The sequence below is a fragment of the Akebia trifoliata genome, chromosome 15 (genome assembly GCF_017979445.1).
Source record: "Akebia trifoliata isolate Shusen 1 chromosome 15, ASM1797944v1, whole genome shotgun sequence".
Lineage (NCBI taxonomy): Eukaryota > Viridiplantae > Streptophyta > Magnoliopsida > Ranunculales > Lardizabalaceae > Akebia > Akebia trifoliata.
The window spans coordinates 24,527,372-24,546,447 of NC_141389.1; the positions used below are offsets into that span (position 1 = coordinate 24,527,372).

Sequence of the window (19,076 nt, forward strand, 5' to 3'; positions counted from 1 at the left end):
GATTCTTAAGACACAATATTCTAAATGGGACAATTATTCCAATCGATAGGTCCTTGCAATTTGCGAATAAATTTCCTGATGAAATAAAAGACAAAAGACAATTACAAATATTTTATGCAGTCTTAATTATATAAAAGATTTTTACCAAAATCTTCATACCATAGCTAAATCATTGTTTAAAAGGTTAAGAAATAAAATTTCGAAATTGACAGATGATCACACAAATGCTATAAGACAGTTAAAATTAAGATTACAATAAATCCCCTGTTTAAACATTTATTATCTAGAGTTACCAAAAATAGTAGAAACAGATGCAAGTGAATTAGGATATGGCGAAATACTAAAATAAGAAAAAAATAAAAAATAACAATTAATCAGATTTACTTCTAGAGCCTGAAACCTGACACAACAAAAGTATTTAACAGTAAAAAATGAGATTTTATCAATAGTTTTATGTATTTCAAAATTTCAAGAATACTTACTAAACCAATAATTTCTTCTACGAATAGATTGCAAGTCAGCAAAATTTTGTTTTAAAAATGATGTTAAAAATATTGCTTCAAAACATATTTTTGCGATATGGCAAGTTATATTATCAAATTTTTATTTCAAAATAGATTATATAAAAGGGGAAGCTAATTCTATCCCATATTTTCTTACCAGAGAATTTTTACAAGGCAAAAAATATGGCAGGTAATTCAAGTTTTTCTTTGCCAAAACCCAAGTCCAAAAATTCTTGTGCAATGCCACCTCCAGTCCCTCAAATACACAAAGTTATTCCAGTAAATCCTTTACAATTTAGTTCTCTCGGTAATCTTTCTAATAAATTCCAAGTGTTAGGAACCACTAGTCCAGTAAAATCCTATGCTCAAACAATAACTGGTTCTTCCTCTCAAAATACATAAGAAACTGAGTACACCCCCACTTTCTCTTTAAAACCCCAGTACATTTACAAACCCAATTTGGCTTCAATTATAGCAGTAGAACCTGAACTCAAAAAATTATGTCCAAAAGCTTTTGCCCAGTCAATCTTTATAAAACCAAATCAATTCATTTATTCAATATTTACAAAAATCTCAAATTTTTATGAATTTATCATTGTAGATACAGATTCTGCTTTAATCACCCATGTTCCAGATAAGAATGATCCCAATAGAATTTCATATTCCAAATGTCAGATCTTAAAAGTTCTCACCCTTACCACTTGGGGACAAAATCCAAATGTCATGAAAATATTATCTCAAACATTTAATCCACAATTTTACAATTATTGGGATTACCAAAAGGCCTGGTTCAATATGTTCACATCTCAAAATGAATAATACAATCATTCCTAGTTTTTCCTATTCAATGACTAGTTAAAAGTCCAATTTCCCATTTGATTTACTAATTGGTGGAATCAATATGGACCAATACCAGCCATCCTACTTGTACTCGTTCATGAAGGTTTTTAATTTTTTATACAAATTTTTTTTGTTCCGGACAATCTTTCAAAAATACCAAATCTATTGATTTTCTTTGCCCAATTCTCCCTTGCATGGATCTCCTGTTCGGAGTACTGCATAGGATCTATATCCTAATTTCAACCAAATTCATTCTTAGCAAGAAAATTTAAAGTAAAATGATGGGCAAACTTACGTTTTGATAAAGCCACTAAAGCATGGGTCACTTCTTAGCTTCACAGTCATCCTCAGCAATCAAGAATTACAACACCCAATTCTGTAAAGTTCCCATTATCCAAGTCACAGATCCAATCCAAACTAGTAAGAATTACTACCAAAGTCGAGATGAGGAAACATTTATTGGAAGCCCTATCACAAGTTGATGAAGAAGAAGATTCAGAAGTTGATGACTGTGAAAGAATCTTTCCTCCTTGTCATTTTTCTCAAAATAATTGATAAACACCCGGTCAATCAAAGGCATCAGATAAGGATTCAGTCAATTTCTACGTTCCTCCAAAGAGAATCAGATATAATGATTTGATTCAACAGTTAAAAGATCGTCTATTTTACAGTTGTCATGCACTTGCAACAGCTTTGTAAGTCTTTTGAGTCTGGTAATAGATAAGATCGATCATTTAGTGGGAAACCACCAAAAGGCAACCGACCATTTGCTGTTAAAGGTTATTTAATTAATTAATCCCCCAACAGTTCTTGTAAAAAACAGGATGTGATTTAATCACCTTTCAAAAACCTTTGAGTACCCTCCAATTCATCCAGACCAGACACTAGTCCTAAAACTATTCGAAATCCAAAATTTTGTTTTCAAATCCAACGCCTTTAAAAGGACAGGAAACTTCCCAAAGAAAGCATCGATCAAATTCTCAAACTTTCATTAAATCTAATCTTTTGACCAAATTCTTCTCCACTCTCAACCAATCATTTCAATTTACTCATCAACCAGTCTTCAAAAATCTAAATAACTACTTGGTAATATTTATTTTCTCTAATATAATTTTATTTTCAATACTGTAATATGTATTTATGTTTATTTCTTTTTCAATATTGTAAAGTATAACTGCGTTTTTAAATATAACTGTGTTTTTACTAAAAGTTATAATTTCATGCCTAGATATAATTTTGATATAGAAGAAAGATATCAATTACTTAGAGTCTATTTGACTGATAGATTGGGTGCAATCTATATTGCACGATCACACTAGTACCCGATCGGATGTGTTGGATCAAATCAATACCTGATTGGTAACGATCAGGTACATTGGATCGAGATAATACCTATTCGAAAATGATTAAATGTGTTGGTTTGTGATTGGTATCTAAATAGGGACAATCAAATCTGTTAGATCGTAGTGTCTAGTCGAACGCGATCAGGACCATTATATTGTATAAATTTAGCCAATGGGTGTTCATGTTAAGGCATGAGACACACACTTCCGAAGAAATGCGATATAGATTGTTAGATTTCAAATTATGCATGATCCAACGCCTCTTAAAATAAGAAACATTAAGTCGCGACTCTTAGTTAACAGACATATAGATAACTATAAAAAAACTATCAAAAATTAAATTTCTACACCGAAAGTTTATGTGTTTTAATTATTTTAAGCTTAAGAACTTGATATCTTCAAATACTTCTTATTTGAGTGTTCTAGCTTGAAATTGATTGTACATAATCCAATCCAACATTTTCGAATATAGCTTCGTTATATCTTGAAGGCTAATATTCTTAAATTATTTGTGTACTAGTGGTTCAACTCGGCATGGGAGAATATTTGTTTAAAAGAGATCAATTTTGATTGAGTCTTGAAATTCTGTTTGATTTTTAAAATTTCCTTCATCAAATTTCTCCAGTTTCTACACTAATTTCCAACAATTATAAACAAATATATCATTCGATGGAGACTTTGACATTTCATTATATTTTAGTCATGAATCAAGTTTTGCTTCGCCTTAACCATTTCAATGGACAACAATTCACTTGACGACGTCATAAAGTGTTATTCTTCCTCATTATTTTAAACATAAGTTAAAATTTTGGAAGACAATCTAAGACCATTTTCAGGTGCAGTACCAAAAGACAATAATGAACGTAAAAAGAAACAAAAGAAAACGAAAACAAATGACTTCTTACACAATAACATATTCTCGATGCATTCTTCAATTCGATTTGCAATATATATCGTATTGTCAACTCGGCCAAAGAACTATGGAAAGTTATAGGGAATAAATACAAAATTGAATGGGCAAGTAATAAAATAATAATAATAATAAATAAATAAAATTATTCTTACTTTAATACATCTAGTGACAAATTGGTTCTATCTCAAATATGTGAATTACAATTGATCGTTGAAGATCTTAAGATTGTCGGAATGGACTTTCCAACAGACTTTCAAGTAAGGGCTATCATTTCAAATCTCCTCAAATAGTGGAAATGTTAGAAGAAAAAAATGATGTATGAGAAGAATAAGTATACTTTGAAATTTCTACAACATCACTTTCATATAGAAGAAGATGCCCGTAATATGGAACACAAAGATGATCAATTTAAGAGATATGAAGTGAACATAGTTGAAGGTGATGACTCCAAGAAGACTGATTCAATGTTAAAACCTAAGAATACTATTTCATTCGAGAATAAAGTTATTAAGAACAATAATAAATACAACAAATGTTTCCACCGCAACAAGCTTGAACATTATCTTCGAGAACATCAACATAAAAATAAATAATTCAAAAAATAAGTTAAAGCGATAGTGACTGAGGACACAATGATTACTACAATTTCTTATGTTTGTCCATAGGCAAATGTTGTGTCAAACAATAATGGTTGGTGGGTTGATACTATAGTGACAAAATGCTTTTGTAATAATTGAAATCTCTTTATAAGTTATGTAATTCGTGGAAAAATGTGTAAAAAGAAAAGATGACAAACCATACTCCCCCCCCTAAAAAAAAAACTAATTTTGTCATCGAAACATTGAGGGTTATCTTATTGTGAATATTCAAAATGTTATTATAAGAACAGTGCCCCAAAAAGGAAAGAAACATATTTTTCACTATCACTTGTGGCATGTCCCATTTGAAATAATTTAATATAATTATAGTACAACAGCTAAGTTAAGCGGACATCAGCTGAGTTAAGCAGACACACATTATCAATATTTAAATTTTTACAGTACCTGACGATGGTCAATCAATTGGGTACGTACCATAATCCTATTATTTTTATTATATAATCTATGGTTTAGATTAATGGTTTTAAAGTAGTAGAGATCACCGTCTTCAATGACTATGAGAATTAAAAATCCTTTTCATTTGCAGCATGGATTATCCTCTGTAGAAACAACATTTTCTTTTTTAGAAGAAATAACAAAATACTAAAAGAAAATTTAAAAATAAATGTTTTAATAGAAAATCCAAATACAGAATATATAGAAGAAACAGAAAAAGAAAAATAACTTTTTGACGTATCTTCAAATAGTTCAATTGAAAGCATAGAGTCTCAATTTTTAGATCAATAAAATCTTCAAATAAATAAAATCAAAATATCCAAATATCCAAAAACAAATTACTCTGTACTAAATTATTATAATAAAACAAAAAATTATTATAGAAAACCAACCCTAGTAAACATCCAATTTGAAGAAAAAATAAATCCAATTAAACACTATAATGAAAATGAAATATATGAGTGGAATATTGACAAACAAACGGACTATCAAATTATGAATACTTTATCTCAAATGATAGTATTTGGTAATGCTTGCATTCGATACAATCTATCAATGGAACATATGACCAAAGCTGTAGTTGGTGAATTTACTGATCAATTATACAGTTGGTGGAATGATACGTTAAGCGAAAAAGACAGGAATAATATATTAAAACATGTTAAGTTAAATGAAAACGGCAAACCAGAATTAGATAAAGATGGAAAAGAACAATCAGATAGTTTTATAACTCTAATCTTTATAATTTTCCTCCATTTTAATGGAAGACTAGATGAATTATGACAAAAATGATAAAAAAATGTTAATGAATTTGAAATGTCCAACATTAACTGATTTTAAGTGGTATAAAGATGTATATCTGTCCAAATTATATTCCTTAAATACCGGATGCAATGAGGTATTTAAAAAAAAAAAATTCATATCTAGCTTACTAAAACTATTTGTCGATAAAATACGAAAAAGTATTCAAGGTAATGAAGATAATACAAACTATTATCAATATTTATTTTGAATGCTTATACAAATAGTCAATATGGTAGGATTAAAACTTTGTTCGGAATTAAAACTCAAAAAATATGAATCAAAATATTTTTATCGTATTTTTTTATTTTATTTTGTGAATATTGTAACATTTGATAAAACATGACATTAACCCAAGTTCCCAACAAAGCTTTAGCCTCATTCATTTTTAAAACTTCTCAATCTATTCATCATTTATAGTTTATTGTAATCCATTCAAGCGGGCTTCTTTCACTTTTTATTCGACAAATCGACCAAAAGATACTTAAAAATCAGACTTAAAAATAACGAAAAAGTAGATATGAAATCAAATCAATCTTTAGAACTTAGTAAAGAACAATTAAAATCAAATCGACCATGCAATTTAATTTTTTCAATTATCTTCTATTATATATTCATTTCTCCTAACAATACGAATATACACTCCTCTCTCTCATGTATTCGAGCTCAAGGGATGTTCATCTATTTTATTTTTATTTATTTTTAATTTATTACGTCTTGAATTTTTTCGATGATTTCTTGAAATCTAAATTGTAACTTTTTTCAATAAAATTAAAATATTTGTAATTGGTCAAATCTTTTCAAGAAATTATATGATTAATAATTTTACTAAAAAATTGTAAATTTTTTATTTGACTTTCAGACTAATAATTAAACCACTATGATTGTATGCTCGATTATATGCATGTCATAGACTACATTTGATTATGATAATTGTATTATTTTACAAGTTACTCCCATCCGGAGTATATCAAATTATTTGTTTCCAAATTTTTGATGCAGTATGTATAAATTATAAGTAAAATATATATTATTAAGAAAACAAATGCAATTGAAATAAAAAAACAAATCGAAAAATCAAACACTAGATGCGACCACACAAAGAATCACAAAGATTTTACGTGATTCCCTCTAGATTGAGATTCGTCCACAGATCACAACAATTCCACTATGAAGGAAAGCTCCTAGTTACAAATTAGACCCTTTTACAAAAAATGAGAAATATAAATACCCTAATAACTCCTCATTGATCAACACTATCAGGCTTCACAAATCACAACATACATCTGATATTTTCTATTTAATGAATGTTTGACGGAGTTTTTACAATCCAAAAAATTGAATAAAACTCAAAATTTTAATGTCTCAATTTTTTGTCGTATCCATAGCTAACGAGGGGAGGGACAGGAAGGTCCATGTGTTATGATATAGTATGATAATATCCGACGGTTTAGAAGAGTGTTATGAGTTAAAGTTAAAACACCTTACATTGGAAGTAAAGTACTGGAACAATACCCGGACGTATGTGTTGATTCAACTCGATCGAATTGTCGTGATACGTCCGGACCTTTGATTTGCAATGAGAGTGTGGGTCTCGCTTCAGCTGCCACTCGGTCAAAACGAAGGACCAAAAAACGAAAAAAAAAAAAAACCGCAGAACGAAAGAAGTCGAAACCTCTCTAGAGTCTAGAATGATCGATTTCTCTTCGAAGAAAGGTTGATCAAATTCTCTTTATCTATTTCTCAATCTATCGAATCTGTTCTTACTGTTTTGGTGCGTAGTTTCTTACATTCTTTCTTAATTCTTATATCTATTTACAGGAATCTGTGTATCATAAGTGTTTCGTCCTCTCTTCTGATTCCTCGTACTTCTAGGGTTTCTTTTTTCGATGTTTATGGGTGTTTGATAGTTGATACAGTTAATCGCTCTCATTTGATGTTTTTCTTGTTGTGTTTTTGTGTTTTGGTTTGGAATTCGCTTACTTTAATGTCATTTATGCTTATTTTTTCTCTCATTTGATATAATTTTCTCTAGATCGAGCGTTGTTTGTGTTTGGGGGCGAATTTTTAGTTATTGGATACTTGGGAAGATGGACTTGGTAACCAGTTGCAAGGTAACTCCCATAATTTTTGATGTTTAGTTGATATTGGGTTTATTATGATTTATGTGTGAATTGGTTTGCCACTTCTGTTGCTGTAAATTAGTCATGTTGATGTATTTCAGTATTTGTGTTATTTTCATCTTGGTTTAAAATACTGTATCGATTGAATGTTTCTGTTAATGAAAAAACCGATATGGTATTTACATTTGATACGAACCGATACATACCCAATACATTCCCGAAACAATGAATGTTTCGGAGTCAATGTTTTGTATCGAACTTGGTCGATACCGATACTTATCGACCGATACATTCTGATATTCTGATACATTCCAATATTTTAAACCATGTTTTTTATGGGGATTTAAATGTATATATATGTGAATTTTTCTTTTGAGAGTAAGTAATTAGTAGGTGAAGGTGGGTTTTTGAGGTTGTGGTATCAACACTCATTGGGTTGTTATTCTCTTGTTAAAAAATTGGTGATGCCACTGACCCTGTGAATGTTGGCCCTTGGTGGCTCCACACATGAAATGGCGGCCTCATTGGTGATCTCCACTCAGTGAAAGCCACATGTGCAGGTTTGATTAAATGTCTTGTGAAGTAATCGACAATGAAATTTTAGGAAAATTAAATATCTTTAGTTAAAAATGGGATAAATTCAGGGAAATTTCACTTGACTATTATTTGCTCCAAATACTTTGACCATGGATTCGTTTTTGAAAAATTAGATATTTGAAACCAAAAGTTCCAATATAATCGTATTCATGGAGAAGGAAGAAATCCCATCTGGTATTTATCCTTTATGCCTCAGAGGAAAAATCTAGCCTCCACCATTATAATTTTTTTCTTCGAATTTATATCTCTAATTTGTTTTGGTTCTTGAAAAGTTGAAGAGATCCATTTTGGTCTCTCAATAGACCTTAAACGAATCAGATTAAGGTATGTTCTTCATTCTTCTTCTTCAACACATGCACGTGAAAGGAACATGTGCATGCGAGTGGATGACTCGTGCCATAGGCACGAGCATCCCCCAATAAGCTGTAAAACAAAGATTTTTAACCTGGTTAATGAGTTATATTGTTTATTTTCTTTTGTTTGCTTTTCCTCTATATTTCATGGGAAGTATAATTGTATAGTCATAAATGGTAATACTTGGTATTGAAATGGATAGATGATCAAGCAATGTAATGGGTCTATAAATTGAACCAACCCAAAGTAATTCAAGCCAAGCCAAACAAGCCAATTATTCCCCGAAGTTCAAAACAGAGGCTTTGATTTACTTTGTGGAATTCTTTCTTCTTGCTGTAATAATGGACTTGAAGTTGGGAGAAGGTTTATCGATAAAAAAAAAAAAAAAACAGTTGGCAGAACGTTTACTGCTTCACTTCATTCTGTGAGTGGCTGGTGGTGTCGCATGTATTTGTTGCCCAAACATAAGAGCTTTTTAATTGGAGTTTTCCTGACCTAAAACTACTTCCACTCTCCATGCAGGGTAAGTTGACAAACTTCCGAGTAAAAGAGCTCAAGGATGTCCTCACCCAGCTTGGTCTTTCAAAGCAAGGAAAAAAGCAGGTATGCATTCAGAAATTATGTTATGTTACTTTATCCTTACTTGAGCTCGGTAGCCATGGTTTAAAGATCCGTTTGGTAATGTTTCGTATGAAACGTGTCAGGTTTTTAGTCAGCTGAGACGAAACAATCCTGAATCCAAATTTTTCGAAGATTCTATCATTTTTTCTAAGGTTTTTCCTAATCCATGGATCTACATGACAGATCTGAGGGAGAAAGAGAGATCTGAGAGTGAGATAGAGAAATCTGTGGGTGGGAGAGTACCTGGGTGGTGGTTGATCTGCTTCTCTTCCATCTTCTCATCATTTCTCTGAAATAAAACTAGGGTTTAGGTTGCCTTATTGTCTTCTGTGCTTTTCAAACGAATGAGATGGCCTTGACCTTAGTCTCCTCTTGAAGACTTAGTCATTTAGACCAACACCCCATGTTTTGGTAAATATCGGACATACCCCTGTGTTGTAAAACTGATGACATGACCCCTTGACCACGGTCTCTTGAGTAAGACTTTATTTTAAAAAATATTATTAATTTTTCGGGATAGTTTCGATTTTTGAAAAACCAAAAGTTAGTTATTGTTTCCATTCATCAGTGCTACTGAGTGGTTTGTGTTTCATTCATTTGCACGATTTTTTTGAAAGAACAATATCTGTGGAGTTTATCATTGTCAACCTGTGAGCTATGAAACACCATTCTGGCAGCTAAGTTCTGGTCATCTGGCCAAACACCAATGGTCTTTCAGAGGGGGGTGGAGGTGGGTAAGGAAAATTTCCCTTGATGTACAAAGATGGCCTTTAGGCTCCCTTGTTGTCCTCCTTTCAGTATTATGTTAATCTATTTATTTTCTGTCGTATGTTGTGTTCCCTGTTCAACTCTTGTTAGGATTCACCTTTTCCATGTGTGTTTTGTCGTAGTTTGTTTTTGGCCAGCATCTTTGTTCTTGTGAATTCAATTCATCATTTGAGTTCTGCACAAATGCTTTTGATCCTCATTTGGTGTTCAAGGTAGCAACTGAAGGGTTGGTTGTTCCTGGTGTAGAATTTCTATAGCATCTTTTTACCAAAGTTGTCCAAGTACGGACACTGAAAATTCAGTAGTTGGAGCAGATTTGTTTGTGTTTGTTACCATAAAATTTCACCCTTTTGGAAATAGTTTGAAATTATATGTTTTTCTTTCATACTATGCAGGATCTCATGGACAGAATTTTATCGGTGCTTTCTGATGATCCAGGTAGCTAATGCAGTAATTATTATTATTCTCAAGTTGAATGGAATTATTGTTAACCGACTGAATTTATTAATTATAACTTTGTGTTTGCAATTTTTATATCTGTTAAGTTGATGTTAGCTTACAGACAAAAGGTTCTAATGTTGAATAGACTATTTTTCATATTTTCAGCCTCTAGTTCAGAGGATCTAGAATACATGTTGGGATTATGCTTAATCAGGTCTCGTTCCAATGTCTTAATTTTAAGCTGTTTGTTACAAGTTGATTCGCGCACACGCGCGAGCGTCATATCTATTTTGATGAGTAAAGTGGGTTTTGAAACTAGCTAAATAGTGTGAGTGAGGAGAACTGTTGGAGAGGAATTTAATTTCTAGTTGTGGTGGACGTTTGCCACAGATTGACCTTTTGGATCTTTTGCCTGTGGTTATGGATGAATTAAATGTTGATTGAAGGATGCTACCTTTCTGTGAAGGATTTATATGGGTTGGGTTCAAGGGACAACAAGATAGCCAAAGTTTTTTTTGTAAACAACTTTTGATGGGGTTAGAAGTTTCAGAATGGGCGGCTGATTTTTGGTGAGGATGATCTCCTTGATTTACAAATTAACACTAGAAATTGACGGTCTATGATTCTTCAACTAGTAAACTAGTGAGCTGATTTTTGGTGAGGATGATCTCCTCACCATAGAGATCATTTTCATCAAAAATCAGTCCATTCCGAAACTTCTAACCCATATTTTACAAAAAGCTTTGGCTATCTTCTTGTCTCTTGAGCCCGACCCTATATACATATATGTATGTATGTATGTATGTATATATTTATTCTTTTGATTGTTTCCTATTCTTTGGAGGATGAAACCTAATGCTTTCTATTGGAGGCTTTGTAACATAATAGAAAGATTTTTGAAGATTGTGTTGTTCAATAATGGAATTTGAGTTGCTATTCGTCCACTATTAGTCAAATGACTGAACATGTTGAAAAAGTTCCATGATGCTGTGTTGGAGGACCTTGTTTTTTTTAATAATCGTGTACTATTATTCATGGAGGCAACTTTGAAAATTTTCCTGTTATGTAGTAGTTTTATTTTTTACTGCCTCCGCTTCTGATTCTATTTTTCATTAATTAATCAATATGTCATTATTATCATAAACATAATTGTTTATAGACAAGAACCCAAGAGAAGTTACTTGGTATATGTTAGAAGAAGATGCAGTGTTTGTTTGATCACACTTGGGAAGAGCTAAATGAAAGCGAGAAGCATGAAGGTGTTAATATCAACAAAGGGATGCTTTGGGGTTGTAAATAATTCGAAAGACAGTTCATAGAGTGAAACATTTGTAAAGCATGCATAGAGACAAGGTGTTAATATCAATGTTTAGAAGATATCCAAAATGACCATTTATATTATCTTCATTCTATTATCTTTAAGGAGGTAGAGATTGTGGAGGGTGTTTTCCATAAAATGTGCTCATTCATGAGAACCTAAGAGTGGTTCTATGGTGAGTTGGTTGAGATGGTGTGATTACGTGCAATGATGGCCGTTGATGGCAATGATGATGAGTAGGAGCGGATTGGTGCATTTCACATTCTTCGACGTGGATTAGGGTTGTGAGAATTGATTTCAAGGCATGCGTATTAACAAAGAATATGTCTTTGGATAGAATGACATGGTGGAACACGATTCATGTCACACCCTCGCCGGTGTGGTACTGGCTGGACCTGTGGTCGATCGGGCACGTGTGACTACGCTCGTGGTTGCGGGGTGGAATATCAGGGAGGGGGGTGAAGTTAGTCCCACATTGACAGGGGAACGTTCGAGATTCTGGGCTATTGGTTGTCCTACTCCCTTACCTTGTAACAATTCATTTTAAAGCCGAGAGGGGAAACCCAAAGTGGACAATATTGTTACTTGGTCAAGGGTGGGGACATTATATTAGTCTGAGACTATGCTGGATATGCTGATTGTTATGATATCTTTGGTGTTCCTCTTCCACCTTAATGATTGTTGATGTTGTCCATTTTGTTACTTAAATTGTATTACGGTGTATATCGGGTGCTAGATCCTCTTTCGTTTGCAATGTTATGCCATTTGACTATTATTCTTAGTGTAGAACTGAATCCTCAACTATTTATCATTCGCGAGTGTCTTGACACTTACCTTTCCCTTGTTTTCTGTGAACTGAATTTTGTTTCTTTAATTGCTACTTAACATTTCTGACATATGTATCATATATGCATGTCCACATGGTTGGTGTATTGTGCATGTGAATTTGATTATGTATGAACATTATCACTTGGATATATGGTGTTACATCTGGCATTTTAATTAAAAAATGGACGTGTATTGTTCCGTTCCATCATCTTTGAACTTTTTCCAGTTATACGATGCAGAAGCTGAAGTGGCCATTGGTCTCAGTAGAAAAAAAATGACACACTAGACTTAGTTTCCGTCCTTTGAATTTTGAAACTATGGACTGGTTGGACCTAAATAATAATTAATGTTCCATGTGAACTTTTTTATGCAGTTTCAAAGATGCCTGGTTGGACGAAGAAAAATTCTATCGGAAAGGAAGGAATAGCAAAAATAATTGATGATGCTTACAGGTGGCTTTATATTCATTTCTCAAATAGATGCTGCATAACAAGATAGGAAGGCCTAAATAATATTGTGAATTATGGATTCTCTCTCTCATTTCTTTTTTTCTTTTTGTCTGTAATGTGTATCTTTTTGTCCACAGTGTGAAACATGAACAATTACTAAGCTAACTTTTCTGCGTTTATGCAAATGTGTTTCCTTTTATTTTGTTGTTCCTTTTTTTATTTTATTTTAAACTCTATAATCTTTAATGCTTTTATGCCTTTCTAGAATAACATTTTCCCCTTTTTTGTTATTTCAAATGCTTGCTAATTTTTCCTGTCCATTCTGCCAGAAAAATGCAGGTTCACGGGACTACTGATTTGGCATCAAAGGGACAGAGTGGTTCGGATATCAAAAATGTGAAGTTTAAAGAGGAACCTTGTGATTCTTTGCTATTGGATGTGAAGGTCCGCTGTCCCTGTGGAAGCTCCTTGCTTACTGAAATGATGATTCAGGTAATTTTCTCGCAAATGGGCATTGTTTTTAGGTCTCATCACATGTATTGATTTATTGTCTGTCTTGAGGTTTGGACATTTTTGGAAAGTAGTTACTCTTTTTAGTACTCGAAGCGTTTTTTCCTTAAGTTTTTATTTAAGAAATGAAGGTGTTGATAGAGTCCGTTGCTAAATAAAATAAAAATGTTTCTTAGGTTTGCCTTTCTTGCACTTAGAATTCAAAGGGGTGTGTTTTGAAGATTTCATGTTCAGATGTGTCTCATTGATCCACTATGTTGTTTAGCTTGTTTTTTTGGTTCTTTTTTGCTGTCTTCTATGTGAGTGTAACCCTTGTCTTTGTTAACCAACCAACTACTCCAAAGGACCATTCTGTTGGAGAGGGGGAGAATTATGAATATAAGATGGCCACGGGGCTTAACTGGGGTATGACACACCTGAGAGTGGAGGAAAATACACTCAACACTCCCCTTCAACTATAAGGGTGGAAAGATTCGAATCCGTGACCTATACGAACCTAGCGCTCTGGTGCCACGTTAACCAATCAACTACTCCAAAAGAGTGGTCTGTTGTAGAGGGGGGAGAACTATGAATATAAGAGGGTCACGTGGCTCAACTGGGGTATGACACGCCCAAGATTGGAGGAGAATATACACTCAACAATCTTGTCTTTTGCTGTTATATGTCTTTATAATGAAATTATCTGCTTTACCTATTACTGACTTTTCACCTCCCACCTCACAAGTTTAATGCTATGTACAGTTGTATCAAGTATGTTTGAATTAGTTGTTTTGGTGTGCCTCTTTTTCTATTTTAATTTTTGTTAAGTTTGACCTTTTAAGTTTGTCTGTAATTTATCTTATAGTCATCTTTTTCTTTTTTTGGCTTTTGCCTTCATTATGTTACTTTTTTTGCATTATTGATCTGCATTTGTTATTTGCAGTGTGAGGATCCACAATGTCATGTGCAGCAACACATTAGTTGTGTTATTATTCCCGAGGAACCCATGGAGGGTGTTCCACCTCAACAATTTTATTGTGAAATATGTCGACTCACTCGAGCAGATCCGTATGTTCCATAATTTTTCTTTTGGTATTTGAACAAATTTTCATAAGTATATAAATAACATGGGAAACTTTTTCTTTCTTGCATCGGCCCATAATATTGTTTCTAATGGACCGCATTTTACATTTTAGTCGCATGCCATGTTTCAGTTAATTGTGTGTTTACACTTTACATTGCTTTGTCAGTATATTTTGTCCCTTTGAATGGTTCATATTGTGATGTCTTGGAACTTCATGATATTTATTTATATTTTTTTCCTCCAAAAAATAGTATTTTTTCGTATGAGAGAAATTTGATTTTGTTTTAAAGCTACTGCAGATTATTTGGCTTGTTGGATTCTGCACCGATAGATCTAATTTCACTAACTGTGATCTTAATTAACAAAGCACTTCCAATCTTGGGATATATTTCTGTGTTCACCATTTATTTAAATTATACCTCTGTTTTCAGTCATTCCCTTCCCCTATCATCTTTTTTTTTTTTGCAAATTGGTATTGACTTCTGAGTTGTCAATCTTATGCACCATTTCCCTTTTCGGCCTTTTTTTTTCTTTTGTCAAGTAAGAGTACAATTGTATTGAAGGGATGAATCTCAAGCAAATTAAACCTGGAAGTTAAAATGTCCCACAAAAGGCTATATAAACAAGAGAAACAATTGGGGTTCCCTAAACAATCAATTCCCACCAAAAATCAAAATCCTCAAAATAGAGCCCTTTACAACCATTGACAATAAATGACCATCGAAAAAGCAATGATTTGATATTCAAGATTATTTTCTCTACATTTTAGATCTGTTTGGAAGTAGAGAGTTGGGTGAAAGTTGGGTTAGTTGTAGCTATAATCGCATGTGTTTGGAACACCCAACTTCAAAAAGTTAACTTTAAAAAAAGAAGAAGTTGGAACTCTCCAACTCTTCGTAACTCATTTTTTAAGGAGTTCAACTTGCTACCTATTAGGTGAGCGTCATAACTTCTTATTAATTGAGAGTTGATAGCTTGCTCATCCGATATATATATATATATATATATATATATATATATATATATATATATATATATATATATATATATATAGGGTCAGGTTCAAGGGCCATATGAGAAAACATATGAGAAAACTTTCGACGGTAAATAAAATTTTAAAATATGGGTTAGAAATTTTGGATTGAGCTGATTTTTTGTGAGGATGATCTCTATGATGGGAAGATCATCCAAAAAAAAAATCAGCCCAATCTGAAACTTCTAACCCCATTAAAAGTGATTTAGAATGTGGACTGTCGATTTTTTACCAATTTTTATCACTAATTTGTAAATCACTTTTGATGGATTTAGAAGTTTCTGATTGAGCTGATTTTTTGTGAGGATGATCTTCTCATCATAGTGACCATCCTTGCAAAAAATCAGCTCAATCCAAAACCTCTAACCCTTATTTTGAAAAACGAAAGTTTTCTCATATGGCCCTTGAACCTGACCCATATATATATATATATATATTTTATAGGCAAAACAGTATATATTAATGAAGAGGTTGAGATGACCTACTAGAGAAAAGTACAAAGAAGAGAGAGTGGTAAAACAACAAAGAACATTACAATGAGCATAACACATCCCACTTAAATACTAACTCCTCAAAGAAAACCCCTCTCAAAGCACCATCTTCTTTCACCAATAAAACAATCCTACCATGTTCAAAATCAAGTCTTGAAAAAGCCTTCCAATATCTGAGAAGGTTCTCCTATTCCTTTCCAACTAGATGCCCCAAAAAATTGCAAAAGGTAGCAGGTCCCACAGAATTTTTTTCCTCCTAGCGAAACTGACCTTACTCTAGCTCAAAAACAAGGACTACAAATAATTTGGGAAGACCCAACTAATTTTGAACAACTGCAAAAAATGATACCAATTGCTACAAAGGAACAATGAATAAAAATGTGATCAATGGATTCCCCACATTTGTAACAAGGACAAATTTTTTTTTTGAAATTATGAAGCCTCTACAAATAAGATGATCCAAGGTGAGAAGCTTACTGGAAATTGCAAGCCAAGCAAATAAAGAGATTTTTGAAGGGACCTTAGCCCCCCAAATTTTAATGACTAGAAAACAACCATGCCCGTGAGGATCAAGAGCCGCCCTAAAATAATTCATTGAGAAACTACTCTCCTTGGTGCAAGTCTATTCCCAAAAATTGCTCTTTGAAGGTTTTAGACTCAAAAGGTCCAACTTGTAGGAAAGCGCCGCTAACTCCTGAATTTCCCAATCATTGAAAACCGTCCTAAAACCCAAATCCCACGAAGTCACAATCCCCTCACAAGTCACAAGGGCAGAAACTGGCAAGTCCCTTTTAGCAGAGATATCATAAAACAAGGGAAATTGCGTAGAAAAAGGGGTTTGGCCATCCCAATAGTCCTCCCAGATGCGAATTTGTTCTCCGTAACCCATTCTAAACCTAATCCATTTCCTAAACTCTTGGCTGACTTTAACAATACCCTTTTGAACTCCACGACCATATGAGTTCTTCCCCTCCCCACTTTCCCACCCAAACATTTTTTCACCGAATTTTGCCTTTATTACCCTTCTACACAAACTTGTTTTTTTTTTTTTCATTCTCAAAATGTCATAACCATTTCCCAAGCAAAGCCACATTCGATAACTGAAAACCTTTTATACCCAAAGCCCCATTTTTCTTCGGAGCACAAACAACCTTCCAATTCACCAAATGATATTTCTCTTCCCATCTCTATCGTTCCACAAGAAGTCCCTCACCATTCTTTCCATCTTTACCACACTCCTCGACAGTGAAACAAAGCCAACCCTCTATCAAACATCTTTTATTTCCCAAATAATAAATAGATAAATCATACTAATGGCCCATGGATCTGTATCACTGACCACCAAACATATTGAATGATCAACACCATCTAGTCCAAGCACAATCTAAATTGGAAAAGTAATGGAGTTGGAGTTCTTTGCAACTCCAGGGTGAATCTCACATTCAACCAACCATTATAGTTCTAATTCACTTCCTATTTTACTTGCAGAAGTTGAACTTAAGAAGTCTAACTATCAAGAGTACAACTCTACGAACTAAACAGATCCCTGTTTCTTTCCTTCCAAATACAATTGTCCCTTTCTTCCAAATTCCCCAACACACCGCAAAATGGAGCATAAATCAAATGAACTGGCATTTAAAGAGAAATCTAAATGCCCACATACTGCATAATAATTCACCACACTTCTAGAGTAATCCAATACACGGTATGAAGAAGAAAAATTACACCTCACCTCTCTAACCTAATTACCATGAACGGGAAATTGATTAAATTCCCCACTTTTTTTTATTGTTAGAATTTTGACTAAACAAATAGCTCATGCAAGGTACATAATTTTTTTTTTGATAAGTAAACAATTTCATTAATAAGAGAAGAGCGAGACTGGTTAAAATGGCCAATCACGCAAAAACAGTATAGACGCTACTCTTTCGAATTGCTGCAAACCCATTCCCACCTCCTTATAAAATCTGCAAAAAACACCACTTTTAACTCATCATACATTTTTTACCACAAGAAAATGACACCTAAAACATCAAGAATAAGATCTGGACTGCTCGAGGCCTTCTCCTCAAAGATCCTACCATTGCGCTCCTTCCACAAGCACCAACAAATGGCGAAGTGGGTAAAGCTCCCGTTGATACCCAATTTTTTGGTTATGTACTATGTACGTGGAGGATAAGGTCTTTGTGCACGTCACGTGCCTAATGGCACTAAGGGTAGTCTTACCACCACTTAAACCATGTTTTATGGCCGTTTGGTGCTGGTATTACGTTGGCAATATTTTTTAGCCGTCGACAAACATTCTTATGGTCATGGCATTTGACACATTGGGTCAATGACGCTTTGATCGATACTTGAGTGTGTCATGGCACCTTCGACGACGTGATCATAGCGTTTTGTAAATATTAAGGAGAAGAGGATGGAAAGAGAAAGAGAGAGTGATACAAAGATTTGTTCGCAGGGTTCATCAAAAATCTGGACTACGTCCCTGGGCTATGAAGATCCATTTCACCATCCTTGAAAGTATTACAAAATCTCCAATACATGTGAGGGAGAGCCCTCTTATTACAAGATATTCGATATATGAAAATTACGTTGAGAGAGAGAGAGGGAACAAGAGGAGGAAGAGCCTCCTTGTGAGATAATAGAGTCCTCCTGGTGAAGTCAGCCCCATGTCTTATTTATAAAGAAAATGAAAGTGAAATGACTTAATTAACCTTTTCCCATTGTCTTTGCTTTTCCACCTCACATATGATCAGTCTACGTGGTACAAACGTGGAGCCATTTAATTTGCATCATCTACAGGTCCAAAGCACCCTCTTCATACCTTCGAATGAGCGTCCAACATGTAACCAAGAAGTAAAAAGATCTCGCCTAGTGGTCGGAGAGCTGATTGAAGCCCCGAATAAACCCAAAAAATAGGACCAAACCTATTGTGCTACCTTACAACGAATTAAGAGATGGTTTGCCGACTCTGTATCCTTGT

At 33.5% G+C, this 19,076-nt stretch overlaps 1 protein-coding gene across 4 annotated transcripts in view; it reads left to right on the forward strand.

Moving 5' to 3' along the window:
• Positions 1 to 7,064: 7,064 nt before the first annotated feature.
• LOC147384729 (E3 SUMO-protein ligase SIZ1-like) overlaps positions 7,065 to 19,076 on the forward strand; it is a 34,530-nt gene continuing 22,518 nt past the window's right edge. The window contains exons 1-8 of one of the 4 annotated variants that reach the window (XR_015172440.1): positions 7,110 to 7,210; positions 7,316 to 7,412; positions 7,530 to 7,608; positions 9,091 to 9,171; positions 10,353 to 10,395; positions 12,918 to 12,996; positions 13,323 to 13,485; positions 14,426 to 14,550. Coding sequence is in view for 1 of the 4 variants with exons in the window: in XM_086424834.1 (XP_086280960.1) it covers positions 7,585 to 7,608; positions 9,091 to 9,171; positions 10,353 to 10,395; positions 12,918 to 12,996; positions 13,323 to 13,485; positions 14,426 to 14,550 (515 nt within the window). In the remaining 3 variants the exon portion in view is untranslated. Of the gene's footprint in view, positions 7,269 to 7,315; positions 7,413 to 7,529; positions 7,609 to 9,090; positions 9,172 to 10,352; positions 10,396 to 12,917; positions 12,997 to 13,322; positions 13,486 to 14,425; positions 14,551 to 19,076 lie in introns of all 4 variants that reach the window. The other 3 variants (XR_015172439.1, XM_086424834.1, XR_015172438.1) reach the window with 3 other exon arrangements.